This window comes from Diospyros lotus, chromosome 4 (genome assembly GCF_014633365.1).
Source record: "Diospyros lotus cultivar Yz01 chromosome 4, ASM1463336v1, whole genome shotgun sequence".
Taxonomy (NCBI): Eukaryota; Viridiplantae; Streptophyta; class Magnoliopsida; order Ericales; family Ebenaceae; genus Diospyros; species Diospyros lotus.
The window spans coordinates 36,486,492-36,500,911 of record NC_068341.1 but is presented as its reverse complement, the minus strand read 5'-3'; the positions used below and the strand labels follow the sequence as shown (position 1 = coordinate 36,500,911).

General features: G+C 36.7%; 2 protein-coding genes across 4 annotated transcripts; both read left to right on the top strand.

The window, feature by feature from the left end:
- The first annotated feature begins 1,844 nt into the window (after positions 1-1,844).
- LOC127799608 (protein IQ-DOMAIN 31-like) lies at positions 1,845-8,534 on the top strand. Of its 3 annotated transcripts, XM_052333803.1 has the most exons (9): positions 1,845-1,972; positions 2,147-2,191; positions 2,538-2,671; positions 2,970-3,082; positions 4,450-4,728; positions 5,362-5,565; positions 6,232-6,315; positions 6,947-7,955; positions 8,155-8,534. In XM_052333803.1, exons 4-9 carry the CDS (start codon positions 3,008-3,010, stop codon positions 8,184-8,186), a joined length of 1,683 nt encoding a protein of 560 aa, XP_052189763.1. In that variant the 5' UTR covers positions 1,845-1,972; positions 2,147-2,191; positions 2,538-2,671; positions 2,970-3,007; the 3' UTR covers positions 8,187-8,534. The 3 variants fall into 3 exon arrangements, with proteins under 3 accessions (XP_052189763.1, XP_052189761.1, XP_052189762.1); XM_052333801.1 differs by lacking the exon at positions 2,538-2,671 and having other exon boundaries at positions 1,846-1,972; XM_052333802.1 differs by lacking the exon at positions 1,845-1,972 and having other exon boundaries at positions 1,983-2,191; positions 2,538-2,661.
- A 1,631-nt stretch (positions 8,535-10,165) lies between these two features.
- On the top strand, positions 10,166-13,160 carry LOC127799609 (uncharacterized). Its single transcript, XM_052333805.1, has 5 exons — positions 10,166-10,446; positions 10,558-10,607; positions 11,907-12,030; positions 12,129-12,236; positions 12,330-13,160. Exons 1-5 carry the CDS (start codon positions 10,263-10,265, stop codon positions 12,947-12,949), a joined length of 1,086 nt encoding a protein of 361 aa, XP_052189765.1. The 5' UTR covers positions 10,166-10,262; the 3' UTR covers positions 12,950-13,160.
- The last annotated feature ends 1,260 nt before the right edge of the window (positions 13,161-14,420 follow it).

Genomic DNA, 14,420 nt, shown 5'->3' with positions numbered 1-14,420 from the left:
TAAGAGGTAAAATTATTGTTGAAAGATAGTATTTAGTTGAAAGGCAATAATAAGGTTGAAAGACGATAGTATTTAGTTGGAATGCAACAATAAGGTTGAAAGATAAGTCTTACATAGACTGCCTTGAATGTTTAGTTTTGAGTGTATATAGACTGTGATTGCATTTATATTTATTTGAAGGGTGCATCAGGGAGAAATGTCATCTGTCCTTAGAGATTGGTTGGGCGAAATTCAAACACTTTAGGTGAATTAAAAGAAAAAAAGAAAAAGAAAAAAGAAAAGAGAAATTTTGTCCAAATGTGTTATGTTAGATGATTATAGGCTTGTTCTTGGGATTATCGTCTTTATGCAGTCTGTCACCGTTCGTGCTCTCAATTTTGGCAAAAGAGATAAATCGCGAGTATAATTTTTACTTCATTGCGCGGGATAAGGAATCAAACCCACTACCTATTGATATGAATTTTAACTTATCGTGATTCAACTACTTAATTTGTATCATGCGACTACATACTTTGTTCTTTGTTACATAACAATTTGGTTTGGTGATTTTATATTTAATTTTTATAAAAATTGATTAAAATATATATATATGTGTGTGTGTGTGCGTGTATGTATGTATATATTGTAGTTGGGTTGGGTTCGGTATCATATCATGTCATTTCAGATTTACTTACTCTTTTGGGTAAAGAAACAGTTTTCTTCCTTGCCGACAAAAACTAGCGGCTAGGCTACTTTAAAGCAGAAAGAGAGGAAACAAGATGATTGAAACCGTCAACGGTGCATAAAAATATCTTTACAATGATTTCCAGTTCGTGGATTTTACAGTTTGATTTTGAGCCAAAACCACATACTTATACATAAAAATACATCACTTACCCCTTATGGTTGAAAAGTGTTTCTTACCTTTTTTTTTTTTTAATTTCTAAAATGCCTCTCTCCACTATAATTAAAGAAAAAAATAAAAAAATGGAACAAAAATTAATGAGGTGGTGGGAGATGGCATCGTTGCCTACAAATGAACTTTTAGATTTAGATTTATGAGTTTAAAATTTGATTTGGGTTCGAAGGATTGGAACTTTAAGTATATGAGAATTTAAGTTTTTAACTTCAACCTTAAATTTTTAAGTTCAAATAAATAATTTAGATTTGGCTCTTAGGATATAAGTTAAATGATTAAATCACGATAAGTTGAAATTTGTACCAATAAATTGTAAGTTCGATTTCTTATCTTACATAGTAAGACAAAATCTCTATTTGTAATTTATCTTTTCTAATGAAATCGAAAGTATGAACGATGAAGGATCGCACAAAAATGATAATGTTAAGAAGTAATCTAGATTTGAATTTAATTTTAACTTAAATATGAAGTTTAAAGATTTTTTATTTATTTATTTATTTTGAACATGAGAAAGAGTGTGAGGGGGTTCAGAGCCTTCTCTTCCAATCTAAGTTATTATTATTTTGGAAGATTGAGAGGGTATCATGATTTTAGATTTTAGATTTATCTCGTTAGAGCATTTCTCTTGTCACCAGTGACGTCATTTCATTACCCTCACCTTCACTACCAAACCACTGGTACTTATAACAAGAAGAAATGATGAATTTACATGATTTATTAATGGAAAATATATTATGGAAAAAAAAAAAAAGAAGATAATCGGTGACTGAACAAAATTTGAAGATAATCGGTGACGACAAAACGACGCCGTTTGGGGCTAATCAACTTCAGTGCGCTGCCAGCTGGGCCAGCTCTGCAAATTACAGGTGGTCTGCCAAAATTCAATTTTCAAATTTGTTTCCGAAATTCGATTTCGAGGCCTCCTCCTCCAACTTTACCAAAAGCGACTGCTTAACTGTACAGACTCGCTGTCACTGTACTCGGCGAGAGAGAGAGAGAGAGAGAGCGAGCGAGCGGAAGAGCGAAGCGGTGGAGGGGTCCATCTTCATAACTGCTCCAAGCTAACTCTCAATGGTACAGATTCCATTTCCTTCTTCCTTTCATCTCAATCAATCTCACACCTGCAAATCAAAAGAAGATAAAAAAGTAAAAGGAAAGCTCTAATTATTCTCTCTTCCATCCCATTTTTAACTCCTCCTCCTCCTCACTTCCCCGCTTCTGTTTCTCTCTCCTGAATTCGGCGTTCAGGAATGGTAGAAGATTTTGGATGCGAAGCTCCTTCTTCTTCTTCAGGTACGTCCCAGATCTGAACCGCATTGTTCTTTTCGCGCAGATCTTGTTGGTTTTCTGTTGTTTGTTTCCGGTGGTTTATCTACTCTATTTTTCCTCGGTTTGTGTTTAGTGTTTTCTTTTTCTTGGAATTGGAGTTTGTGGCTTTGTGCTGTGCTTCTGTGTTGTTGTTTCAGGGAAATTGGTGGTGGATTCGTCATCTGAGTGCGAATGTAGTTTGCTAGGGTTTGGAGCTGTGTTCATTTTACTTCTGTGATACTTTTATGAAGTCTCGAGCCTACTTTTTTGTCTTTTGATTTGTGAAATTAATTACCAGTCTACCATGCTAATGCTTCTGTTTGTGGTGAAGTGTATTGATTCTGGCTGTAATTGCGCTCGACCGTTTATCACATGTTGTTGCGGGAGTATCCTTTCTATGATGGAGCTTATTCCTCGTTGTCTCTCTGCTGACCTTGTTCCACTGTTATTTTGAGGTTATATCTAGTATGTGGAATTTACTAACCTTGAATTATTACTATAATCATTGTTTGAAGTTGAAGTAATTGTGTAATTTGCGAGATTATATTTCTATCTGTTTAACTGCAGTCTCTGGCTTTTCGTGCTTAAGGGGCTTGGACTGATTTTGTTCCTGTCGTTCATGTTTTGTTAACTTGATAAGCTTTACAGCTCTGTAACTTTTGTTGTTGGTTTTGCTTCGATTATCCTTTGCTTTCTTCTTTTATCTTTCCCAAGATCAATTCTGTTTGCACTTTGAGATTGAAAGGTTTTGAAACCCATGCAGGAATCTGCTGCTTCTGCGCTCATAGAAAGCTCTGAGCAATGGGGAAATCTCCAGGGAAATGGATCAAGACTGTTCTTTTTGGGAAGAAGACATCCAAATCTAGTTTTTCAAAAGTATGAGAGATTTAATTCCCTGAATTTGTTCAATTATCATTAGGATTTTGTCCATGTAAACTAGGTACTGAATACTGTTCCATATCCACGTTGGGGATATGATAGGAAATAATACTGCTGCTTATAATCTTCTGAAACTGTGGGATTTGACTTGAACTTTTGCATAGCATATCAGAAACTGCTATTCCAGAACTGCAATATAAAATTACGTAGGAAGCTCAATTCTCATCATTGCGAAGATCTGTATCTTGGTTTTGGATAAAAATCCATTCTAAATCTGCTTCAGCTTCTGTGCATTCTGATAATAGTTTAATAGTGAGCCTGAATTGCAATCAAGTATTCCATTAGTTAATGCACATAAATACTATTTCCTTTTGCATTTTTTTACATCTACGAATCTGACAACTCCAACTTAACCTTGAGATTATTTTATATCCTTGAACGCTGTCAGTGGATTTGATTTTCTCTCTGAATTTTGTTTTTGTATATATTTATATTTTTTTATGTTAACTGAGCATGTACTTTTCTGATATTTGTCTGTGAAATTTAGGTTATAAACCCCCATCTGGTAGCCGTTTTCTGCTTCTTTTCTTAGCATCATCATTAATTCTTACTGTCATCAATATAGCTTTGCTTATTGACTCAGTTCTTAAACACTTGCAGTGTCTAAGTTACGTGTTGATATGCTAAAACAAAAATTTTGCTTTGTCAATAACCTGCACTTAAAGTGTGACTGGGCTTTGGCACCAAAAAAGCCTAATCAAGGTGATGAGTGAAATGACACTTAGACTAGTTTTATTGGAGATATTGTTGTTTGGAAGTGTTAAAATCTTTTTGCAAGTTGGTTAAAGCATTACAAAAGGGAATACTCTTTAGGTGTTGGGAAGGAGACTCTACACCTCTAGTATAGTATCTAGTCCATACCCACCTATGTGCAATTACCAAGATGCCCCCTACATCTAAGATTGGAGAAAACTTAAATGATTACATGCTAGCAGGATATATATGCAAGAAATTCTAGCTAGGCTCAATTTTGAGGTATGGAAGCAGTTCCTTGAAAACAAATTAATTGCCTCTAAGTTGCTTTATGTGATCTTTCTCAATGTTCCTTATTTGGATGTTCTCTTGATTATTCATGTCCTTAAAGATTTGGGTGCATAACATCTCTTCAGAAGCTTTACACTTCTGATACTTGTCTTCTTGTGATTGTTTCACATCCGTAAATTAACTGTTTTTTTTTTTTTTTTTTTCTCCCTGGGTATAGCTCAAGGAAATCTAATAACTTCATTGTGGTTGTAATCTTCTCACATTCATACAGCCAAGGGTAGTTCTGCAAGTTTTGACTCATAATATCATCTCATGTGTAGAATGCTGTGATTGAGAGAAAGGAATCCACTGATGTTAAGGCCCCTGGACTATTGGCTGTGGATCCTCCAATCGTGGATCTGCCACCTCAGACCACTTATAATGATGGTGAAAACACAGAGTTGGAAAGGGGCGGTAATAGTCTCAACTTATGCAATACAGTATTATTGTCTGGACAGCAAGGATCAGATACAGAAGCTTCCATGGGATTGAACTTGGTGAGCAATGGCGAACAAGAGCAAGCTGTGATAAAGGCACAAGCAGCTTTCAGGGGCTACTTGGTAATATGGTTTGGCATGAATAACTGCAAATACAGGGCCAATGTTCATGGAATAGGGAGACTAATTCTTTAATTATATTCTACAGCCTTCTTATTTCAATTTTAAATATCATCTTATCTCAAATTTTTGTCAGGTAGGTGTCTGTCTGCTAATAAAAATTCATGTGTGCCTATATTCCTGTTGAACATGTAATTTACAAAGGCATCTTTTCAACTACTGAATTGTCTTTTGCAGGGAAACTTATAATTGCGGTTGCTTTTACTAAATTTCAGTTTTGTGTCTTTTATCTGTGTTGCAAATGTGTTAGTTCTTCTAGTATATGTGATTTGTTTGCTAAGTTATATGGAAAACTTGAAGGCATCATCTGAATGAAAGGTTGAAAGCATTTAGAATTACAGCTAGTTACTTTGGCGTATTCATGTCCATATATGTATATGTCCTAATTTTAATTTACTGAATTTTCTTTAACTATATTCTGTTTGCGTGTGGTTAAAATTGAAGAATCTGAAATCCTTCTAGGTTTTTGTCATTTTATAAATTGGATCTTCTGTTTTTTATCTTAGAAAAACTATTGGCATGCATCTCAAATGATGGCTGGATACAGACATAACATGAACATCTCTATTTCTGAAGGCACGGAGGGCATTTCGGGCACTGAAAGGCATCATAAGGCTGCAAGCACTCATTCGTGGGCACTTGGTCAGAAGACAGGCTGTTGCTACTTTGCGTTCCATGCAAGCAATTGTTAAGTTTCAGGCAGTGATTCGTGGCCGGCAAGTTAGACTTTCTGAAGCTGGATGTGATGTACTTAAAATGTACAGATCGGGAGAATCAAAGGTAATCTTTTGCAACCACATCCTCTTTCCAGCTGTTTTTTCTGGGAGCATGATAGTTGATGTTATATTGAGTGGTCTGTGAGAATATAGATTATATATTGACTGGTTTCTGAAGAGATTGAACAAGAATTAGACATGATTGATGGGTGTAATGTTTGTAATTTTAAATGTTGATTGGGGGAAATTTTGAGTAATAATTTATATTTTTTGCTTCTACCTTAGCTTCATAGTAAGAACTCCAGAATTGTGCTTTTTCTCCACGGTAGAAAAATAGCTTTTGCATCTAGTAAAGGTGCTTTTGAATTTTGGCCAAACACCATAGAAAATTCATGATAAGAGTTCCTCATAATTTGCTATCTCAGCCTTTGAACCAGTTTGAATAGGTTGGGTTTTTCCCTTGTGTTGTCAGCTAAGGCTTCTAGCAGATACATCTATTTCAAGGTTTTATTTTAGATGTAGATTAAAATGCTGTCCAGAATTCGGAGTTTGTCTTCTCCAAAATGTTGTCTTATCAATTGGGGGTTGTTCTATCACCTTCTTTCTTCTGTTATTTTATTTTTATCTTTTACAGATGAATAAGCCTTTCTTCTCGTTGACCTTGTGTTGTATTCTATACTGCTGTTTAATTGGCTGTTAAACTAATTCTAGTTGCCTTTTTACTTCTCAGGAACGTAAACAGTTGTTGGATCCAGTTGTGGCAAATACATTTCTTAGGTCAGAGAAGCTTTCAAGAAATTCATTTGTTATTAAGGTATACTAAACATTTTCTGGTCCCTTGTAGTAACCTTCATTTCTTACCCATTGAGTACAGTATTGGTGTTTGCAGTTATTGATATCACATTCATCTACCCTTCCCCTCTCCCCCCACCAAAGAAAAAGAAAATAAATAAATAGATAACAACTGCCCTCTCTATCAGATGCTGGGTTCCTGGTACGTGTAGAAGAAATACTGCCCAAGAACCATATGCTCAAGTTCTAAAAGATATTAACTTTTCCTTGTAGTTACCTTCCATTTCTTCCGGGAGGACAGTAGTGATTCTGCTGTTGACTAGTCCCTAAGTCAATTCACATGGTTGACTAAGAGTCTTGCTTTATATTTTTAACTGTAGTTATCTTCTTCCACCGAGTAAAAATCTGTAAGGATTACCCAGTCGATGGTGGAAATGGTGCTTGTAATCTCAGTGTTTTCCCTTGTCTGGAATGGCTGAGGCAGCTTATATTGGTGGGCTTAATATGATTTTCAATTTTGATTAGTAAATCATGTCTGAACTCTAAACTGGGGGGGGAGGGGGGGGGGTGTTGTTGGTAGACAGATATCATTTTTCAATATTTTTTTTCCCTTTCAACATGAATGATTCGATATTCTGTGCTGCTTGTTTTAGCTTGTTGCTTCCTGGCGTACTGTTATGCCCCTGAGACTCCAGTATGATCCAATTGACCCAAATTCAGTTCGGAACTGGCAAGAACGGTGGTCACTATCCCGCTTCTGGGAACCAATCCCACGACCAAAGAGGAATCTCAACTCAAAGCATCAAAAAAAGCAAGCTAACATGCAAGCTATAGAGAGAGAATCAGGAAGGTTCAAGAGAGGTGTCCAGAAGGTCCCTGCATTAAATAGTGATGGCAATTCATTGCATTCCTCTGAATTTGAGAAATCCAGACGCACCCATAGGAAAGCTCTGAGCCATCAAACAGAATCAGTTCAAGAACCGCAGAATGAACTTGAGAGGGTTAAACGCAATCTGAGAAAAGTATCTTTAGCAGCTGAAGAGGCTTTGGAAAAGTCCGAAGCTGCTACTGATAAGCTACAGCGCAGCCTGAAAAAGGCATCAAGCTCCCCAATTTCGGATGTCCCTGAACAGGGTGTTGATAATTCTGCAGAGAAAATGAATAGTCCTGTTGCAGTTTCTGAACAGCCTGTGGTGGAAACACCTCCAAAGCCATTGGAAGTAGATGAACCAGTTGAAAAGTTGCATGAAGATCATCCTGCTGTTGAATTACTTCATTCAGAAGTTGGTGAAAAAGTTCTGAACAGTGAAAATATGAATGAGGAGCTTAGCCCCAAGGAAGATCAGAGCAAGGAGAACCACAGTACAAGGAGGAGATCTTTACCTAGGAAACAGGAATATTCTGAGAATGTTTCACAGAACACTCCAACCTTGCCAAGCTATATGGCTGCAACTGAATCTGCAAAGGCAAAGCTTCGAGCACAAGGATCACCAAGGCTTGGTCAAGATGGGGCTGAAAGTGGTTTCGTTAGGCGGCATTCTCTGCCATCTTCAACTAATGGAAAATTGAGCTCAGTGTCACCTCGGGTTCAAAGGTCTGCAGTACAAGCAAATGGCAAAGGAGGAAGTAGATATGATAGGTCTCTTTTGTCCTCTAGGGACGGTAAGGGCAGCATACTGACAAGTTTTGCAATATATACTTCCTAGTTTGATTAGCTGAGCTTAAATTCTTCAAGTACGAAAACATTTGCTAACTGAACGTTTTAACAGTGTTTTCTTTATTTTTTTGAAATTCAGTGAGATGGTTTATCAGCTTGTTTGACTATCTGATTTATTTTGTTTGTTTCAACTCTCTATTTCAGAGAAGGTGTTCCAGCCTGGGTGGAGGAGATGAGTGTGATGAGACTCTACCTTACAGAGTTAAAAAGGTGAAAAACATGACTGCTTGGTTATAGTTTCAAAACTTCATTCCGTGCTGCAAAATTCTGGGCGAAACATGATATCAAGCTTGATGAATTGTTTGATGTAACTGTGTGTTTTTACATGGTGGTCTTTGTATTTTATGTGCTCTATTAGGGAATGTACAGTGATATACCCAACAGTGGTGGTTTTGTTTGGATTGTGTGCGCTTTCGTCCTTGTTTTCTGTTTGTTACAGAATTGTAAGTTGTCAAATACCCTGAAACATGCTCCATAATCTGTATCTCGCTAGAAATCCCATTTTCATCTTTCCATTTCTTCAATTTTTTATATTCTTTATTCTCTCTGGCTGGGAATTCCATGCAAAGGCCTTAATAGGGAATAGGGACGAAGCAATCTTATTTTTTTGCAGCACATAGTATGTGTGTGTACATATATATATATATATGGTGTATTTGTTGTCCTCTACTTCAGATTGCATTTAGTGAAACTAACACCCTGCAATGTATTGAGCAGTTTATTCTGTATCCGTTCCATATGGAATTTTTAGGACTAGAATTTGTCTGTCTCACAGTTTTGATTTGCATTCTCTTTATTCAATCGGATAATAGAAAGCTGATTTTAGTAAAGATGTGTTGCAAGATGGAAAAGAAAGGGACATTAGTTGTGTAAACACTACTAGTAATATACCCAAGGCAAGGTGGTAGCTCTATTAAAGACACCTATTGTATGAAGATTTTGACGTAATGAGGTTTGGTGCTTATTGGTTTAGGTGGGTTTTATATGATTCATGGGTTTCTGAATACCCCCTAGGGTATATTAATAAAGCTTTTAAAAGATGTGGATCATGACACTGGACAAAATGTCTTCACGGTTTGGCGAGGGTAGTACCTACCTACCTCACCTTTATGGCTTTATTTATTTATTTATTTTCTCCGAAAATGTCAAGAGGGAGGCTGGCTGGCAAGACTGCCTGGCCCATTCATTCTCTACTCTTCCATGAACCATGATTTGAGAATCTTTGTACAACGAGTACAGTGAAGTTTCCAATTTTATTCAAAATTCGAAATTCAAAGCATCTATATATATCAACACACCGCTAGGGATAATGGCTTTAAGTAAAAAGTGCATTATTTTGCATGTTTCTATGGCACGAATATTTTATAATTTATATTCCAATTTAATTTATAAAAAAATGGACAAAATTAAATTATGTATTTCATATAAAAATTACAGAAAAACATGCTTCCTTTTGCAAATGAAGTTCTGGCCCGCGCATCGGTCTCCTTGTGGGACCGCCGTCGGCAGCGGGGTAGGTGGGTGGCAAAGAAAGTGGCCGCAGTTTTCTTTTTAAGCACTGTTTGTGGTGAGAAAATTAGATCAAACGAAATTTCAATAGATTATAATACAAATCTGTATGTGTTGTTAGTAATTACATTAATATTCACTTTATTAAGAGTAAATAGGAAAAAAGTATCTTATATGTAACTTTTGAACATCAGAGGTAAATCACCGTTGTTTTTGAAATATGAAGGATATTTCTTATTATGTTATATTGAACTTTAGAAGTACACACATATTTTGTCTTTTTAATTTATTAATTATATTTGACTTACCATTTGACAAACCATGATATCATTTTTGGAAGATAAAAAAGTATGGTCATGTAGCTAATCATTTTACTCATTTCTTAGAGATAAGAAGAAGTGTTTTTTATGTTTAAAAAGACCCAAAATTTCTAACATATGTTAAAAAAAAAAAAAAAAAAAAACTACTGGAAGAGCGGTCCAAGTAAAAGGCAACAAAAGGGCTAAACAATTTTTTTTCATAAATTTTAAGCTAACTTTCTATACTTTTAAGGCAAAATACAAGGCAGGCGGCTGTCTATGGATACACATCTTCTATGGATAAACCTTGGAGCTGATCAAGCAGCAAGGTAATCTTAAGTTTCTTGGTTTTGACCTCTTCATATATATAGGTAGCGAGAGAGAGAGAGAGAGAGAGAGAGAGCATTTTAAGGCAAGGCCTGAAACTGGTTTCCCCAGGAAACAATGCCCAAGAGCAGCTGGTCTTTGTTGTTGTGGATCACAGTTTTAGCTCTGTGGGTTGGTGTAATTAATGGCTCAAAATCAAAGCCAGAAGTTGGGATCTATGAGCTGAAGAAAGGAGATGTCTCTGTGAAGCTCACCAACTGGGGGGCCAGCATTATCTCCCTTTTCCTTCCTGATAAACATGGTTTATATGTTTGTTAATTGTTCCGTTTATGGCTCGGCTCTCTGTATTTCTGTTTGATCTTCGCTTCTCATGGATTCTTTTTCTTTACTTTTTCTCTTGTCTTTTTCCCAGGAAAGTTGGCGGATGTTGTTCTTGGATATGATTCAGTCCAGGAATACATGGTGAGTATGCTTTTCTGAAATCTTATCTTCTCTTCTTCTAGATTAATTGCTAGCAACTAATTAAATTGGCCATCTTGTTTTTCCCACCCTTGTTGCTTTCTGCTTTAATTATATATATATATATATATAACAATACATATATATATATTTAGTGATAATTTTCTCGAGAATCTGATCCAATGGTGTGGGGCATGAACTGAACATTGATTACATCAACCAATTTGACTCTTTTTTTTTTTTTTTTCATTTTTACAATCCATAGCTGAGGTAGAAGTTAAGCTCAACCCCATCAATTCATAACTGAAGGCGATTTCGATGCTCTCGTTTTTATTCCGCCTCCTTCGCATAGGGATGTGTTCCCATTGCAAGCAAATTAAGTTTTATATTGAAGTAGGCCACCAATTTTCTCGTCTCCTGTGATGTTTTCGAAGCGCAGCCCAGAAAATCCACCGAGGAGGAGGAGGAGGATAGCCGTCGATCTAGTTAACTTGTGGTGGCTCCTGTACGTCCGTTTGGTCTACTGGTGGTGTTTTGTCATTTTACGTCTACTAGTACTAGTCTTCTAAGTTGACCCGCAAAGTGTAGGCTAGCTTCTCTTGATTCTTACCTAACTAAATAAATAAATAAAATGCACCAATTTTGACGAGTGCGATTTTGTTCATCTTCTTTAACGGGGTGAACATAACCCTCATAATTTTTTAGGATTAAAAATAACAGAACGACCGTCAAATATTACCTCAAATTACTGTTTCATTACTTTTAATCCTAAAAAATAATGAGAGTTATGTTTAACCGTTAAAGGGATGAACAAAATCGCACTTAATTTTGACCATAACACGTGGAAGTGCCATGTGCTGAGAAGAGTCATCTTCCTGGCCTGCCGGATCCGTTATATTCCCTAGGTGGGTGGGGGTCCACCTATAATGCTGGTGCAGTGCGACTTTGTTCATCCCCTCTGAAGGGATGAACGTAACCCCCCCCCCCCCCCCCCACTTAGTTTTAGGGGTGAACAAAATCGCACTCATGAGTGTGAGTTCTGATGAGAGAGAGCTTCCAGCTTCTTTTTATCTTTTAATTAGGATAAGGCATTCTTCATTATGTCAGATTGAGTAACTATAATTAATCCTCTCACATTCTATCGGGTCAGGTGTGGGAGCGTCTGGGGTGAACGATTTACTTTTTGGGACAAGGATAAGGCATTCTTAGTCTTTTAATTGGGATAAGGTGATGATGAGCTAGCAGCCTTCTTAGCCTCACATGATATAACCACATATATATTCTATTCTTTTTGACTTTCAGAATGATACCGCATATTTTGGTGCCACCGTTGGACGCGTTGCTAATCGGATCGGCGGCGCACAGTTCACCCTCAACGGTACCCGCTACAAGCTCGTGGCTAACGAGAAGAACAACACCCTTCATGGTAATTAATTAATTAATTAATTACAAATTGTTGATTAATTATAACTAAACCCCTCCTTAACGCTACTAATACATCTCTCCATCCATGGATTACAACAGGTGGGTCCAGGGGATTCAGCGACGTCGTTTGGGAGGTGAAATCGCACCACCGTCAAGCTCATTCCCCTCGCGTTACCTTCACCTACCACAGCTTTGATGGCGAAGAAGGTCAGCAGCCTTTTATTATTATTATTATTATTATTATTATTATTATTATTAAAATGTACTATTAATACACTGTCTATGACAAAAAAAAAACAGGATTTCCCGGCGATCTTATCGTCACCGTGACGTATGCCCTGGTGGAGAAAGGGTTGGCCGTGACGATGAAGGCCAGAGCTCTGAACAAAGCCACCCCATTAAACCTGGCGCATCACACCTACTGGAACCTCGGCGGCCACGACAGCGGCGCCATCTTGTCCAACGACGTCCAGATATTCGGCTCCAAGATCACGCCGGTCGACAACGATCTCATTCCCACCGGCGACCTCGCCTCCGTCAAGGGCACGCCCTACGACTTCCTGGAACCCGCCACCATCGCGAGCAAGATCGGGAAGCTCCCTCACGGCTTCGACATCAACTACGCCCTGGATGGCGGCGGGAAGGGGGTGAAGGAGGCGGCCATAGTTCACGACAAGAAGTCGGGGAGAGTGATGAAGGTGATGAGCAATCAGGTGGGCTTGCAATTCTATACGGGGAATTACATCAAGGACGTGAAGGGGAAAGGGGGATTCGTTTACCAAGCACACGCGGGATTGTGCTTGGAGACGCAGGGATTCCCGGATTCGGTGAATCATCCCAATTTTCCTTCCCAGATTGTGAATCCTGGACACGAGTATCTGCATAAGATGCTCTTCCACTTCTCTACCAAGCTCACTTGATTCCTGCCGTGCCGTGCCGTGCCAAGCCGAGCCCAGCCAGCCTCTCTTCCGCCCACCGAGTTACCATCTCTCTCTGCCTCTCTCCTCTTCCATCTCCATACTAACCTTCTGAATAATAATAATCTGATTGTGGAGAGTGGAGACATTTTTCAATTACTGTAGATGTTTTGTAATCCCATCCAATAATATTTTAATTTTATTAACTTCCTTATTACATTTTTTTCGGAAATATTTTTTTCCTAAAATTAAAATTCTAAAATTAAATTTTAATTCTTTTATTTGGGATCAAGATGGAATTAAAATTAATTAAATAGTTTAACCATGTTGTCCTCAACAACCCGATTAAAATAAAAAGTTTATAGCAAATATTAAGAAATTAATTATAATTTTCAAATGTTAACTCTATAAAATAAATGATTAATTAATATATTTTGCAACAAATATAAGGTTACATGAATAACATCACATAGTAAAGGTAAATTAAATCACTGCCCCCTGAAATTTGTAATTTAAAATAAATTAATTATTTTATTTTATTTTTTATTATCACAACCACTAAATTTTGATTTCTATTTTGAATTATATTTAATCACTATTTTGAATTTTTTTCAAAAATTCTATAATAAAAGTTAACATAAGATACATTAATGTAAAGTGATTGTGGAGTTTAGGTTAATTTTAATATCAAGTGATTTTAGGGTTTATATTAAGAGAAATTGCAAGGAACATATATATAAGTTTTGGTGAAATTGTAAAAAATTCTCCATAATTTAAAAAAGAACAATAAATACTCTAACTATTAAATAAAGGGATAAAATGACCAATTTACCCTCAATTCTCTTATTTCCTCATATTGAAAAATAAAAAATACCCCATGTCCACTTTTGTGTCGGCACCAATAATGAGCTCATTTGGATATCAAATCTCATCTAGTATTATTGATGGATCATCTAAATTCGAGATCTATTGTCAATATTTGTGTATTATCTTAAAATGTTTTAAAAATATTTAAAGACTTGAGGAAATAGATTTAAACTTAATTTTGATAAAGCTTTATTTAGTTAAGTGAGTGGCTCAAAATGATTTAAATATGTGTATATATACATGCAATGTATATATAGATATGTATGAGTTTATATATATATATATCAATAACGTATAAAATTATATATATATTTACCCAACTTGTCTTCTCCTAACCTATATTGTTTTTTTTTTTACAAACCATTTTCCATTACATTTTCTCTCCTAGCTACAATTGCCCTTTCTCGTTCTCTGTTTTTGCCGTCGGTCGTCCTCATCCAGTTCACTGCTCCTTCCTGTCATTGTCGCCGCCTGCATTGTCCCATTCGTTGCTGCTTATTTCTGCATCAATCGTTCTCCTATAATTCGCCGCTCTTCACCGTCTGCTTTTTCTATAATTGTGGTTGTCGCTTGCTTCTACATTTGTGGTCCCCATTTGCTTCTATTT

Coding starts and splice junctions, on each gene's coding strand:
- LOC127799608 (XM_052333803.1), top strand. CDS start 3,008: ATGGGGAAATCTCCAGGGAAATGGATCAAGACTGTTCTTTTTGGGAAG. Junction 3,083..4,449: donor CCAAATCTAGTTTTTCAAAA/GTATGAGAGATT, acceptor TCTCATGTGTAG/AATGCTGTGATTGAGAGAAA. Junction 5,566..6,231: donor ACAGATCGGGAGAATCAAAG/GTAATCTTTTGC, acceptor TTTACTTCTCAG/GAACGTAAACAGTTGTTGGA.
- LOC127799609 (XM_052333805.1), top strand. CDS start 10,263: ATGCCCAAGAGCAGCTGGTCTTTGTTGTTGTGGATCACAGTTTTAGCT. Junction 10,608..11,906: donor ATTCAGTCCAGGAATACATG/GTGAGTATGCTT, acceptor TTTGACTTTCAG/AATGATACCGCATATTTTGG. Junction 12,031..12,128: donor GAAGAACAACACCCTTCATG/GTAATTAATTAA, acceptor GGATTACAACAG/GTGGGTCCAGGGGATTCAGC.